This window comes from Delphinus delphis, chromosome 18 (genome assembly GCF_949987515.2).
Source record: "Delphinus delphis chromosome 18, mDelDel1.2, whole genome shotgun sequence".
Lineage (NCBI taxonomy): Eukaryota > Metazoa > Chordata > Mammalia > Artiodactyla > Delphinidae > Delphinus > Delphinus delphis.
The window spans coordinates 5,716,051-5,732,241 of NC_082700.1; the positions used below are offsets into that span (position 1 = coordinate 5,716,051).

At 43.5% G+C, this 16,191-nt stretch overlaps 1 protein-coding gene across 1 annotated transcript in view; it reads right to left on the minus strand.

The window, feature by feature from the left end:
• The window catches only part of FLT1 (fms related receptor tyrosine kinase 1), a 172,639-nt gene that overhangs the window by 47,408 nt on the left and 109,040 nt on the right, over positions 1-16,191 (minus strand). The window contains exon 15 of the mRNA XM_059995932.1: positions 3,237-3,368. Within this exon, the coding sequence (XP_059851915.1) occupies positions 3,237-3,368 (132 nt within the window). The remainder of the gene's footprint in view (positions 1-3,236; positions 3,369-16,191) is intronic.

A 16,191-nucleotide genomic window follows, 5' to 3' on the forward strand; every position in this document is an offset into this window, starting at 1 on the left:
GCAGGCTCAGTAGTTGTGGAGCACGGGCTCTAGAGCGCAGGCTCAGTAGTTGTGGCGCACGGGCTTAGTTGCTCCGTGGCATGTGGGATCTTCCCAGACCAGGGCTTGAACCCGTGTCCCCGGCATTGGCAGGCGGATCCTTAACCACTGCGCCACCAGGGAAGCCCAAGTCTAAAGCTTGATTCACCTAATTCACAGCCACCAGAGTGAGAAGAATAAATGATTTAGACTCCAGAAGCAAGAGTCTCATTTCAGTGATGAGATCACTAGGCAGGTACTGCCTTGAACCGTTCTGAACAGCGTCCAAGGATGAAATTTTTATTCAATGAGCCCAGAGTACTTCTGTTCAAGATACTGCATCTCATTCACAAGACGCACATACTGTCAACTTTCAGAAATTCCTCCTATTCAAAATTATACCTTTATGTGGAGCTGAAACCTGCCTCTTTGAAATTTTACCACCATCTCCCTTCCTTGGTTCTGGTTATCTTTTCTGGTGAGTCAAAGAATGAGGCCAACATCTCCTCTGTCTGAAAGCTCTTTAAATATTTGAAGAAAACAATCCTGTCCTCCCCAAGTGGACTCATTTTTAGACTAAACATCCTCATTTCCTCGCACTGTTTTATCATTACCGTATTAGGCTATGCCTTCGTTTGTTTATGCTTCTCTTAGAAATAGGTACAGATATTTCATGTGTGGCTTGATGATGGCTGATCAGGTAATTTCTCAGCTAACCACAGTTTTTCAGCAGAGAGGCTGGATACCGCCATCACTCTGAGAGCAGAGAAAGAGTTACAAAAGAGAGCAAAGGAGGAGACGGCAGAAAAACTATAAAAAGCAGACACAAGAACTCAAAACAGGGCTGTTGGGGGCAATAATGGGTGAAAAGAAGGAGTCATATATATAGTGTCTGCAGCTACCTTGCAGATTAGACCGTTTCTCTAAGTGATATTGAAGATTAATGCCCCGTGAGGAAAAAGATCATGAATCCAAAGTACCAATTCCTCGGGGTCGGGGAGGGAGGGATTGGGCGTTTGGGATCAGCAGATGCAAACTATTATATAGAGGATGGATAATCAACAAGGTCCTACTGCATAGCACAGGGAACTATATTCAATATCCTGTGAGAAAGCAAAATGGACAAGAATATGAAAAAGAATGTATATGTATAACTGAACCACTTTGCTGTACGGTAGGATTAACACAACATCGTAAATCAACTATACTTCAGTGAGATAAATTTAAAAACAAAAGTACCAATTCCTCAGAAAATTCAATGGACCAGCCAATAGGAAATGGTTAGAATTGTTGAGATTCTGTCATTGCCAAGGGAGCTATCAGTGTGGGAGGTCCAGAGCTGCCACTTAACTCGCTGTCTTCTTTCCTGCCCCATCCACTTGGCCAATCCAACATCCCGCAAGGCCTCCTTCAGAGGTCAAGTCACTCGCCATATCGTTTCTGGCCTCTAGGAAGTCCTTTAGCCTTTATCAGCGGCACTGTGTAGTCTGTTTTATACAAACTAGGGTTTCTGTGTTACCCACAGGAGGAGCTCAAAATGTTCATTGATCTGGTTCTAACGGTTTCACGTTCCCCTTAATCGCCTTCCAACTAGGTTTTCAAAGCACAGAGAGGTTAGGGATCGTGACTTGCACGTCCATATCCTGCAGCGTCCTGGGCAAATATATAAGTGGTTGACTTAATTTAATTTGGCTTCTCTCGAATGCCCTCAACAATATAGTGATGTGTTTCTCGTTTCAGACATTCACTGGTGGTTTTCTAAAGAGATTAATCCAACGAACATTTCTCGAGTCTCTGGACCAGGAGAGTGAATAATGCTCAATGATGAGCATTGTACTCAAGGTCCATGCCAAGTGCTGTGGGAGCACGGGGTTCAGGGGGCATGGTGGTGAGACGCGAGAGATGAGGTGTAGAGAAAGTGACCCAAGAGCGAAAGTGAATTTTAAAAGATGAGTAGGATTACTATATATAAAACAGGTAAACAGCAAGGACCCGCTGTAGAGCACAGGGAACTCTACTCAATATCTTGTAATAACCTATAATGGAAAAGAATCTGAAAAAGAATATGTATAATGTATAACTGAATCACTTTGCTGTACACTTAAAACTACCACAGTGTAAATTAACTGTACTTCAGGAAAAAAGATAAAAAAGTAAAAGGTGGGAGTAGGACTGTCTGGGGGAGAACAAGTTGGGAAGGAAGGCTGTTCAGACAAAGGGAAAACGACGTGTAAAGGGCAGAGGACCGGGGGGAGTGCGGTGTGTTCCGGTTTAGTCCAGGTGGGGGGCCTGGGGCGTGTGAGGGGATGAGAGCTGAGGCTGGAGGAGAAGCGTGTGCAGGACCGAGTGTGCTGGGGTGAGGATGATGGTAACCACGAACCGCTACAAGATTTCCTTCAGAAATTCTTACATATCCTGAAGTTTACTGGGGAGCATTTGCAAACAGGCTACTGAAGAAATTCCATCTCTTCATGTAAAAACCTCAGCGAGCCATAGATGTGTATACATCTGAGAGGCGCCAATTCGAAGACTTTACGGTGCTATAAATGTTATGTTTTCTGGGATGATTTTTGGCTTTGGAGAATTGAAATTGAGGTCTAATCTCTGTTCTAAATGGAAGCCACATGGCCAGAGTCCACGGTCGGATGAGGTCCCTTTAGGTTTTGCTGCTCAACAAAACTGTCTGAGGAAGCCCTTGGAATATTTTTCTTCCACGTGGTCTGTTTATCATGTGTTGCTTCTCAGAGTATTTTGCAGCCTACTTCGTGTTAAAAAACCAGTTTACGAAAACGGTGGGAAGAGCCAGCATATGTGTAACTGGTGGGAACTGGAAAAAGAATGGATAATTTCCAGTGTGTGGGTTTTTTTCTCTCTACACCCAGCTTCTGCTTTCTTGGATTTCTTTCTCACAGGTGTGGCCACTCTGGTCATTCTCTGTGGGTCAGTGTCATGGCTCTGGCAGCAGCTGGCTCTCCTGTCTTCCAGGAACTACTGTCCCCCCACAGAGACTGTGTTCCGACGGTGGCCTGTGTCCTCACCTTCAGCCTCGCCAGGAGGGGGACCAGCCAGGCCTTCCCAGCGGGACGGGGAGGGGAAAAGGAGGTCAGGGAAAGGAACAGACTGGAGGGGGGCAGTGGGACGCTGGGAGGTGGAAAGTTCAACAAACAGGGAAATAGGTGTCTGAGCAGCTTCTCGTGCTCTCTGGAGCAGTTGTTTACCTTGCACGGTGAGGTATGCCGAACTCTCCGCGGACCCCTTCTGGTTGGTGGCTTTGCAGTGATAGACACCTTCATCCTCTTCCGTGACTCTTTCAATAAACAGCGTGCTGCTTCCTGGTCCTAAAATAATTCCTGGGGAGCGAGAGATGTTTAGATGAGTGAGCCTGGATGACAAAACAAAACAGCCACTTCTGTAACGCAACCCTCTTCCTATCATTATGCCTCCAGACGAGGAAGTACAGGCTCTGGTTCACCTGGGCCGGGGCTGCGTATTTGTTTTCTCTCCTCCAGGCTTTTTCGTAGTACCTTCTAGAGCTCTGAGCCCCTACTTGGGAGACGCAGATCTGACCCAGGCCAGAAAGAAATGAGATGGGGCTACTGCCCCCAACTTGAAAGAGCACATATCAAGGAGGCAGCATATCTAATAATAATAATAATAATAATAACTACCATTTCCTCAATGCCCGCCGTGTGTCAGGCACGACCGACACCCCATTCCTATCTCGACAACCACCCTGTAAGGGGTTATCGTCTCCATCTTTCAAACGTGGACATTGAAGTTTGGGGAGGTTAAGGGACTCAACCGAGAGCGTGCAGTTTGATGGAAAGCACATTCGTGGCTCAGTGGTCCAAGCCAATCCCATTTCGTTGGTCACAGTGGTAAAGAGCGTGGGCTGGGCTTTAATCGAGGCCTCCCCAGCACAGCTCTGTCACTTTAGGCCAGTTACTTCACCTTTCTGTTTCAGTTTCCTCAGTCTTATGATGACAGTGAAAGCAGTTCCTACTCAATCAATGGGAAAACGAATAGCAACTGCCCAGCACGTAGTAGGTGCTCAGTAAATGCAGGTGTAAGTATTACTGTGGAGCTGGTGCGAGGGAAGGAGCTTCCAGACCCAGTCGCTTCAATAGCAAGTACTGCCCCATGTATTTGAGCACTGACTGTACTTTAGCCTGTGGCAGAGACTTGCGGGGGTAGGGAGGGGCAGGCTAAGACACCGTGTCTGTCGAGGAGGGAAAATCAACTCATACCAAACACAACATACATACATTCTCTCTCTCTCTCTCTCTCTCTCTCTCTCTCTCTCTCTCTCTTTCTCTCTCTCTCTCTGTCTGTCTCTCTCTCTCCCTCCCCACCCCTCGACACACACGCACACACACACACGCGCACACACCAGCAAACAGAAAATGTTTGATGCGTGAGAAGAAATACATGTAGCACAGCGGACCCGATCAAATGTAAAGTGTGGCCGGGGAGGAGCTCAATAAGAATAGGCCACCCAGGGAAGGCGTCATGGAGTATATGGGCCTTGAGTTGAGGTCAGGTTATCAGAGGTGATGGGAGAAGGGGGGCCACTGTGAAAAGGCAAGACCCTGAAATGAACACGCGCCAAGTGCTTGTTCCGGAAGAAATTGAACCCAAGCAGACCAGAGGCTGTATTTTGTCAGTTGACATAGTTTGTATTCTCCTGACTATGAAAACTGTATCTGATATAGAAAACTTGAGAAATACTGGAAAGCATAAAGAAAATCTGAAAAGACAAACAAACCTACAATCTCACCCCTGGTCAGTTCTCCTTTAGTCTTTTTAAAGTGGCCTTTTTTACACAGCTTGTGCATTGACTTAATGACTATTTTTGAGGGCCACCGTGTACTGGACACTAGTCTAGATGCTGCAGATACGGTAATAAGGCAAATGAGTCCTTGCCCGCAAAGGGCTTAAATCAGAGTTTGGGAGAAGTACCAGTAAAGAATGTCATTTCAAGTAGCCATAACGTTTGTGAGGGAACTAGACCCGGTTAAGGAGGTCACACGTTAAGGAAGGTGAAGAAGCTACCTTAGATGGGGTGTTCTGAGGAGACTCTGAGCATGTGATGTTTTGAGCAGAGACCCGGGAGGTGGGCAGGGGTGAGCAGGTGAGGACCTGGAAAAGGGCATTCTAGGCACAGGGAGTAACACATATAAAGCCCGTGGGGCAGGAAGGAGCTTGTTTAGGGAAAGATACAGTGGCTTTGTCCAGGGGTGACTGTGTTTGTCGGAAGTGGTAGGGATTGGTGGTGCTGGGGAATCTTTTTTTTTTTTTTTTTTTTTTTTTTTTTTGCGGTACGCGGGCCTCTCACTGTTGTGTCCTCCCCCGTTGCAGAGCACAGGCTCTGGACGCGCAGGCTCAGCAGCCATGGCTCACGGGCCCAGCCGCTCCGCGGCATGTGGGATCTTCCCGGACCGGGGCACGAACCCGCGTCCCCTGCATCGGCAGGCGGACTCTCAACCACTGCGCCACCAGGGAAGCCCTGGGGAATCTTTTGAAGGCTTGCTTATCGGTTAGCATGTGGTACATGAAAAAGAGTAATAAAAGTCTGGCTTCAGGGTTGATAGTTTGAACAGCTGGGAGGGTGGTGGTACCTTTCCTGGGGGGGGGGGAGCAGGTTTGAGGGAGAAAAATCAAGAGTTCTGTTCTGTTTCGTGAGGTTTCATTGGGGGCCCAGGGAGGAGGTCGGGGTTAGAGCTGGCTGCAGGGACTCAACATTCGGGAGGCGTGGAAAGCCAGGGGAATGAAAACAAAGCTCATGGGAAGTGAGTCCGGAGAGAGACGACAGCTGGCCTGAAGGCTGAGCCCCGGGAAATTAGAGAAAGAGGAAGCAGCAGGGATTGAGGAGGAGTAGCCCGGGAGGTTGCAAGAAAACCAGGAGAGCGTGATTCCTAGAACCAAGGAGAGAGCTCATGATGGAGAAGAGCGACGAGCTACGTTCGGTGCAGCTGTGAGACTACGAAGAAGGGAGATCACAGACCACTGTGTTTGGCAATGAGCCGTTTCAGTGACATCTGGGAACAGAAGCATGATGACTGTCACTTAGAGACAGGAGGTGATGGAGGAGAGAAGGTTAGGGGGTTACTGTCAGGAGGGTAGCTGGAGACCAGCACGAGGTCAAGGAATGAATTCGTTTTAGAAATGTGAAACTTTACAGCATGTTTACGTGCTGATAGGAATAATCTGCGGGGGGGGGGGGGGAGAGAGAACGAACAGAAGGAACAGTACCAGGAGTGGATTCTTAAAGAAGTGAGAGGGGATGGAACTCAGTGGCTGAACTGGCCTTGGATAGGAGTCTAACAGGAAGAATGGCAGAGCGTAAAGGGACATAGACTGGACAATTTGGTGATACATTTTCTCAATAAACAAGAGGTACTCATCTGTTGAAACTGAGGAGGAGGTGATTTTGGAGGTTTGAAGCGAGAGAAGAAGGTGTGAAATAGTGTGCTGGGAGAGAGGAAACAAGTCCAGTAGTGAAATGTTGGTAAGATTTCTCCTAATGCTTATACAAATTTAAATACTGACCCCAGCCCCCCAATATCATAGCATAAGTTACTCCCCATGTCCTTACATGCTTTGAATATAGTCATTCATCATATGCACGTACCCTAATGCTTGGTGTTAGGTTATATCTAATTGCTCATAACTATAAGTAATAGTACAATGACATCTTTAAGCATAAAGATTTTTCTGAATTTCAGATTATTTCCTTAGGAGAGATTTCCAGAAACAGATCTATTAGGTCAAAAGCTCTTGATTCATCTAATCACACTGCCCTCCAAAAAGATAACACCAGTCAAAGCTTCTACCAGCAGAGGATAAGAGACTATTTCATCACTTTCCTCCCAGTAGCATCTAAAAAATAGAAAACTTTGTTGATTTGATGGAGTAAAATGATGGTTGTCTTAATTTGTATCTTTTCGGAACATTCTTTCATGTGTTTCTTAGCCATTTTTATTTTCAAAGCACCTGTTTTGAGTAGTTGACTGGAAAAGGTGAGTTCAGATTACGGAGAGCTTTGAAATCCCGGCTGAGGAGTTTCCATTCAATGGAGAAGGAAAGAGAGGGTCACAAAGATTTTTGAGGGAAATGACCTAATGAGAGCAATGTTTAAGGAAGTTTAGTCTAGAAGGAGAATGCAGGATGGACTGGAATGAGGAAAAAGTGGTATCTGGAAGTCCAGCTCAGCAGTGGTAATTCAGGCAAGGAGTGATGAGGCTCTAAGTGTGGATGGTGGGAAAGGAAGTGGAGGGGGGAGAGATGGAAACAGACACTTTGTAGAAACAGCGATCTGGCTACCCACAGTGGTCTCCACTGCAGCTGACCTGAGCCTCAACCAAGTTTCTATCACTCAGATCCCAAATTAAGGCTAACGTGCATGATCAAATAAAGTCAGAGGACTTGGATTTCACCCAAGGAGACAGATGTGTAATTGCAGAGGTGAGAGGATGGTGCCAGGGACGCTGATGAGCTGACATCATCTGGCTCAGTTCCCTCTTCCCATCACGTGGAGGAGAGATGGGGTGAGAAAGTGTCCAAAACCAACAAGCACAGCTCTTCTTTCTGACTTGGCCTCACTCTGCACAGCAACAAAGGCACAGACCTGGATACGTCATCATCAGACCCCTGAGAAACCTCGTCACGCTTCTCTCATTCTCTACTCTCGCTACTTATTTCCCTTCTCACATGAACAGGCCAGTTAATCCCCTTATTATTTTTCCCCATTCATCAAATCTTCTGCCCATACTTAAACTTGGGGAGACAACTATAGTTCTTTTTTTTTTTTTAAGTCTTTATTGAATTTGTTACAATATTGCTTCTGTTTTATGTTTTGGTTTTTCGGCCGGGAGGCACGTGGGATCTTAACTCCCCGACCAGAGATCGAACCCACATCCCCTGCATGGGAAGGTGAAGTCTTAACTACTGGACCATCAGGGAAGTCCGTCCCCTAGTTTCTTTAATGCCTTAACCTGTTGCTACCTTGATGCAACCTGTTCACTATGATACAGGCTCTGGTCTACCAGTGGAGCTCACCTACTAAGGAGGGCTCTCTTTTTAGTTTTGAATTTTTTCATTGTAATTTCAAAGATTTTAAGAGTGCAGAAAAAATATAACCCATGTGGCTCACCAATAAGAGAGCCAGATGTCAGCATTTTGCCATATTTGCTTTAGACCCCTCTCTTTTTTGAAGTGTTAATTTAATTTTAAATTTTTTATTGGAGTATAGTTGATTTACAGTGTTGTGTTAGTTTCTGCTGTACGGCAAAATGATTCAGTTATACATATATCCACTCTTTTGAAGATTCTTTTCCCATATAGGTCATTACAGAGTATTGCGTAGAGTTCCCTGTGCTACACAGTAGCTTCTTATTATCCGTTTTATACATACTAGTGTGTATATGTCAATCCCAGTCTCCCAATTTATCCCTCTCCCCTTTCCCCGTTGGTAACCATAAGTTTGTTTTCTACATCTGTGACTCTTACTGTTTTGTAAATAAGTTCATTTGTACCATTTTTTTTAGATTCCTCATAAGCGATATCATATGATGTTTGTCTGTCTGACTGACTTCACTCAGTATGACAATCTCTAGGTCCATCCACGTTGCTGCAAAAATTTATAGATACTTTCCCCCTTCTCCTCCCTCTCTCCAAAGCTACCACTATCCTAAAGCTGGTGCACCTCATCCTCATGTTTTTGTACTTTGTCTACATATTGATGGATGTGTATCTCTATAGAATATATAATATTGTTTTGTGGGTTTTAAAATTCCAAATAAATTGTGTCATATGGTACATATCCTTTTTTTAACTTGGATTTTTTTTTAAAATAAATATTAAAACACTATTCAACAGTGTTTTAATATTTATCCTTGTTGATACGTGTAGATGGAGTTCACTTCACTGACATGTAATATTCCACTATATTAAAAAGCCACAGATTTTTTTTTTTTTAATCCACTTCTCTCCTATACGGTAGTTAGGTAGTTTCCACTTTTTTTTGATGTTACAAAGAAGGCCACAATGCACATCTGATACAGCTCTGGGTACCTTGTTATGCAATATCTCCTTGTACTGGGTTATAGGATATACCCATTTTGAACTCTACCAAGTATCACAAAATTGTCTTCCAAAATATACCAATTTACACTTTAACCAGCAATGAGTAAGGGCTCCCCTTTCCCATTACTCACCAGTATTTGGTGTTATCAGGTGTTTTAAGTGATGGCAAAATTTTGGGTGTGAAGTGACATCCCTGATTACTAGTAGGTGGAACATCTTTTTCCATTTTGGTTGGCCACTCAGGCTTCTTTTCCTGTGAATTGCCTGTTCTGTGTCCTTTGCACATTTTCCGATTAGCCTATTTGTTTTGTTCTCAATGATTTTAGGGTTCTTTATATGTTTTGGATCCTGAGCCCTTGTTAAATATGTTACAAGTCTTCCCCATTCTATGAACCGTCTTTGAAACTTTGTTTATGGTGAAATTTTTTTTTTTCTTTTCTGTACGCGGGCCTGTCACTGTTGTGGCCTCTCCTGTTGCGGAGCACAGGCTCCAGACGCGCAGGCCCATTGGCCATGGCTCACGGGCCCAGCCGCTCCGCGGCATGTGGGATCTTCCCGGACCGGGGCACGAACCCGCGTCCCCTGCATCGGCAGGCGGACTCTCAACCACTGCGCCACCAGGGAAGCCCCTATGGTGAATTTTTAATGCAAAAGCTTTTAGAATCTTAATGCAGTCAAATTTATCAATCTTTCTATTATCCTTTGTGCTTTTTGTTACTTGTTAAAGAATATTTCCTATTCTGATATCATAAACTATTCATTCCCCTTATATACTTTCTTCCCCAAAAAATCTGATTAAAGAATTTTGCCTTTTCTCACTTAGGTGTTTAATACATCTAGATTTTCTTTTGGAGAAGGGTATGTTTATTGCGTGAGGTAAGAATCTAACTTTTAGGGCTTCCCTGGTGGCGCAGTGGTTGAGAGTCCGCCTGCCGATGCAGGGGACGCGGGTTCGTGCCCCGGTCCGCGAGGATCCCACATGCCGCGGAGCGGCTGGGCCCGTGAGCCATGGCCGCTGAGCCTGCGCGTCCGGAGCCTGTGCTCCGCAACGGGATAGGCCACAACAGTGAGGGGCCCGCATACCACAAAGAAAAAAAAAAAAAAAGAATCTAACTTTTCCTGTATAAATAGCCAGTTATGCCAGCTTCACTTACGGAGTAATCTGTTCTTCTCCCACTGAGTTCTGGTGCCAGCTCTGTCAGATACTCAGTGTCCATATATCTGTGGTTCTGTTTTTAGGCTCTCTGTTTGTTCACAATGACCTATTTATCTGTTCCACATGAGTTAAACCATGATTAACTTAAGTTATGATTGCTTGATAACACATCCTGATATTTGGTATGAGATGATCCCTTTTTCAAAAGTGTCTTGGACCTTTACACTTCAATATGGATTTCAGGTTTAGCTTGTCAAACTCTAAAAAGCACTGTTGGAATGTTGATGGGAATTCCACTGAATTTATGTAATAATTTGGGGGAAATTGTCATATTTATTTTTAGGTCGAAACATGAAATTGTCAGTATTTTGACCTATAAAATGGCTCAAACATGGTTCAACGTGATAATAAATATTCCCATCTAAGAATACCAAATATCTTTGCATTACTTAGGTCATCTTTTCTGTCATTTGATAGCTTTAGGATTTTCTCTTAAATATATTGTTATTCAGTTATATTTATTCCTTGATAACGTTGTAATTTTTGTTATCATGCAAAATGGCATTGGGTTCTTTTTTTTTTAAACATCTTTATTGGAGTATAATTGCTTTACAATGGTGTGTTAGTTTCTGCTGTATAACAAAGTGAATCAGCTATCCATATACGTATATCCCCATATCATATTGGGTTCTTTGAAGAGTCACTTTATCTGAATTTCGTCTTTCCCCTTTGGGTGTCAGTTATTAGACCAAGTAGAACTCATAAACGTGATGCTCTGCTTTGTGTTGCTGAGGTAATTTAATTGTAGGCCTGCTTCCTTCCAGAAGGATCACCTAAATAATTTCCAACCACAAAAATCATGACAATTCCTATGGAAACTTACAATTTATCATGATCAAAACTCTTCTTCACCCATCAAAGTCCAATTCAAATGACATTTCCTCCCTGAAGCCTCCCTTGATTACCTCAGTCAGAGGTGCTAATTTGTATCTGATGGAATTTTATGCCATTCATGTTGCATATTTTTGAATTGACTTTGTACCTATTATGTGTAAGTTTTTCAAAGGTAAGGACTAAGTTTTACTCATTTCCCTTTTCTTTAGAATATACCAAAATGTCTGGCTCATGGTAGGGAATGAGTGTTACGTTTAGGGAAAAAAAAGTAATTTTTGTTATGATAGTCTTGGCTCACCAACTAAATGATAAATGCTTTGAAGTTGGCATATGATAAGTTTTCAATAAATGGTAGCTATGATGATGATGTATACAGTTCTAGGTACACAGGAAGTAATCATACCTTTAGATTGGCAGTTCTTAAAGGAATTCAGTAGCTGAGAGCTGTATCTGAATTAAGGATCAGAAGAGCGAAAATATAGATTCAGGATGGTTAAAGGTGACCCAAGAAAACTAGCGATAGGATGTCTGATTGATTTCCCGCAAATACCACAAAGGAGATAGTACATGTCCAGTCAAACTTTGGAGGTTGGAAAACTATGTCTGGGGAAGAGAAATCCAAGCTTAGTAAATTTAAAAGGCTGACAAAATTCGGAAGTGAAGAATGATGGGCTCATCAAATAGCACTAAAAAGATGAATGAGTCCTATGTTTTCAAATGGTCACCACGCAGCTTCTTCCTTCTTTATTGAGAATTTCACTCTAAGATCAAGCCTTGTGGCAAAGCCTTTACAGATGTAAGAAAAAAAGTCGGTAAAGTATGGAATAATCTGAGACATGGTGAAAAGCAGCCTTATAATAATGTGCTAAGTTGGAAGAGAGTTGTGAGATGTTTAAAACATATGGTCTAAAGGGGATGTGATGGGCGATGTGATCTGTGGTGAGGCTGTTTGCTCTATAGCCTTGAAAAAGAGAAAGAAGAGAAGCTCTTAGAAAAGAATGAGATTAAGGACAGTGATGAAAAAGCTGTATAATATTCCTCTCCATGCAATCACTGAATAAGGGAAAAGCCATAAACAAAGGTTCTTTCATTTGAGATAATGTCTATTGCTTTACTAGTTTAACTTCCCAAAGTGGGTTATGATAACAGAATAGTTTCTAAACGCTCTTAAGAAATTGTAAACCAGTTGAATTGAAGGGGTTGTGGTTGAAGTGAGCACCTTGAAACTATGCCAAAAACACATGTATTTCTAAACACTTAAAAGTGAAAAGCGTTTTTTTGCCCTTTCACTGTGAACTTTACTATTGTTCCAATGAAGTAGTTCAAGATGATTTGGGCACTTAAAAAACATGTCAAGTGGTGCTAACTCTACGGTTATTAGCTATAAAACCTTAGCTATTCACTATTTATGTCTGTAAATTATAAACACACGCGTGTGTGTGGGCACACACGTAATATACACACATGCACTCATCCCCGCCCCAATAAATTCTTGCGGTATGTTCAGATTGGCCATAGCCCCTTCCATGAGGTTGGATGAATTTGTACTGCAGGATACAGCCATTCACCTAAAGTGGCCTTTCTGTGAATAGTAAAGTAGCGTTTCTGTGACCCTTTTAAGGCAGGAAATAATACGGCACTGCAGAAGAGGTTAAAGTCAAGAAGGTATTTTTCCATCGTTAGGAGAATAGCTAAATAAATTATGGGAACACATGCTATGTTATAGTGTATGCCTGCTTAAAAAAATGAGGCAGACCATATGTACAGCCGTAGAAAGATCTCCAGGATATATTGTGATAAAAGCCAAGCCCTAAAACAAAACATGGAGTATGGGCTTCCCTGGTGGCGCAGTGGTTGGGAGTCCGCCTGCCGATGCAGGGGACGCGGGTTCGCGCCCCGGTCCGGGAGGATCCCACATGCCGCGGAGCGGCTGGGCCCGTGAGCCGTGGCCGCTGAGCCTGCGCGTCCGGAGCCTGTGCTCTGCAACGGGAGAGGCCACAACAGTGAGGGGCCCGCGTACCACAAAAAAAAAAATTAAATAGGAAAAAAAAAAAAACACAGAGTATGTGCTCAACTCAAACTTATCTTAGAGATGCTGGCTTTCCCATATAGCCCTACTGTAATCCATTATCTTATTTTGTTCATCACAGTAGTTAGTACTATCTGATTGTATGCCAAAGGCTTATAGTTTTGTCTGTTAAATTTATTACCTGTACTTTTCCATTAGGATGGAAATTCAAGGTCCCTGTTTAGTTTCCAGCACCTGGTATATTCCTGGCACAGAGCTGGCTCTCAGTGAACAGCTGTTGAATGAATGAATGAACCCCATCTATCATTTGCCTCACATATATCTGTGTCCCACATTTGCATATATACACATATGTAGGTAAAAAATGGAAAAATCTTTGATGAAATACACATGAAACAGTTATGTGTCCATTCCCCATAAGGGAAATTTTTATAGCTTATTCTATTTTGGTACTATATGAGCTTTTAAAATGAAAATGTACTCGTGTATTACTTATTAAAATAAATAACAATAGTTTTAATAATGAAATTGTAGGCCTCTTCACCATCAACAAAGAGCCACTGAATGAAAGTTGAAAAGCTCTGTGGATCCAAATACTTATATATTCGCAAAACGTTATAATATTGACTATGTATAGAATGATAAAATATTTTTGAAGAAAAGCAGATCTACGCTTCACAGCAATTTACAGTTGTGGGTTAAAGCAATAAAAGGACAAACCAAAACCTATTCCTTCAGGAGACTGGCGAGAGGGAGCGAGAGGGAGAGAGCGGGAGAGAGCGGGAGAGAGGGAGAGAGAGGGAGAGGGATCTTAGTAGCAGATTATGCAAAAATCAAGTTCTGATTGAATGTGGGTGGAGGAGGAATGAATTTACTTGATTTAACTTTTTCAGCAGCGATTTAGTCATGCAAGTGATGGGCTGAGTTCACAGATTAGCTTATCTGAGAATGTATTTGTTGGCATATTTTCCTTAATTGAGCTGGGCAGAGTGGTGACCCCAGCTGCTTTGCTATGTGTCACTTTAGATCCTGGTTAAGCTGTTTCAAGTTTGTCCTTGGGGGGAGGAGGGGTTTCCATGCAAATGCTGAACTTGTGAGATAGAAAAACCTCATCTCATTATTTTGCCAAGAGATGGAGGAGAAAACTTATCCAGGTAGTGTCTGAGTTTTCTTTCTTTAGTCACCCAGGCTTCAGTGTAAGCAGGAAATTGTGGATTGGGGATGGAGACCCGCTTCCACTCCAAGAGCCCAGCCCATGGCTCTTAGTTTTGGAGTTAGTGACTTTGGACAGGGCACAGCCCCTGCTGGTCTCTGGGAAGACTCCTGGGGGAGTCTGCCCTCCCCCTCCCCCGTCCCCATCCATCTTTATTTCTCTCTTCTTTTTCTTGCATCTCCCTTCCTTTTTCTCTGCTACTGGTCTCTCAAACATCGACTGCTCTTCAGACAAAACAAACTGCTGATCGTGGCCATGCTCAAAGTACAGTTCCATGTGTCACAAGAGGTCACAGAAAAGGTCAAAAGGAGGTTAATTCACAGTCAGAAGGGAAGAGCCTTAAGGGGTATGAGGTTTCCGTTTGAGGTGATGCAAAAGTTCTGAAACTAGATACTGGTGATGGTTGCAGAACATTGTTAAAATACTGACTGTCACTGAATTGTGCACTTTTAATGGGTAAAATGGTAAATTTTAGGTGTATTTTGCCACGATTTTTTTTAAAAAGGGAGAGGATTTTTCTAAAGTGATGCCCACATGTACAAGTTCTCTCTCATTTCTTATGTTCTAAATTTTTCATTTGAACATTCAAGAGGGCTTCTAAAAAGGCACCCAACCAAACGTAAACGACTTGCCGGGGACCTTGTTGTTTATATGAACGAGTCTGTGCCGGCTTACGGGTGATCCCTCAGCTGGGTCTTGCTGTGGCTGACAGCTTTCGGGAGGCTTTTCTGGGCTGAATGGGGATGAGGATAATAGGCTGGAAAAGGCATCCAAGTAGTTTTCTTCGGGCAAAGCATTAGGATGTGATACGATGCCATGTATGTACATGTAAGACCTAAATACGGCGGAACTTGACTATCAAGAGAGAGATTTGGGGGTGTCAGGATTGAGTCTCCATAAATAACTTCTACTGATTTCCAGTACAAAAGGGGCCTCTACTCACGCGTTACTTTTCTGGATGTAAACCCTACAGCTCCACTGCCCTACATGCGTCAGTCCCACCAAACCAGCCAAGCATTAGCAAGTAATCGCGGGAAGCAATTCTCCAGTCTTTCAGCAGGTTAGAGCTGCGGTTAGGGTCGGGGGTCCTCTTGTCTGGGTTGGGCTAGTAGCTCTGAACTCTGGCAGTGCCAACCGACGAACTGTCTTCCCTGCTATTACCCCAACTCCGATCCCCCCTTAATTCCACTCCTTTTCCCCTCACCTTCTGAATGGAAGTTTATCCTTACGAAAGAGCTGAGCCTCGGTTCTATGCTATGTTCAGGGTGTCCTTCACGCTTACGTCGCTCTCACAGATACAACTAAACCTTGAGATATTCGGGCAGAAGAGTTTTGGATGAAGAGCTACCGGGGTATCTACTAGTGAAGCTTGGCCCTTCTTGGTCTGGGTACCTAGGACCCCTTACCTTAAAGACACAGATGGAAGAGGAAGGGATGACGTGATTGGCTGATGAGCCGATCACGTGAGCACACTGCCTCAGCGCATGATGGGAATGATAAACAGAGCAGCCCACTCAGCTCCCCCTGTGCTGCCCTGTGTGTACCTGGGATGTTTATACTCATTTCTTTCCTGCAATGTCTCTTAATCCATTTTGCACCATAAGGGTACATTTCATGAGAAAGAAAAGGCAATTACTATTCAAGTTTTGCAAAAGGTTAATTGACATTTCTGAATTTTATTATTCTAGGAAATCATGCAAAAATAGCCTGAAAGTGACGGTCAGTTTATCATCCCGGGGCATCAACATCCTCATTGATCTTTCTCCTCTGCTCTTCCTCAGGATCTTTCTCAGATCT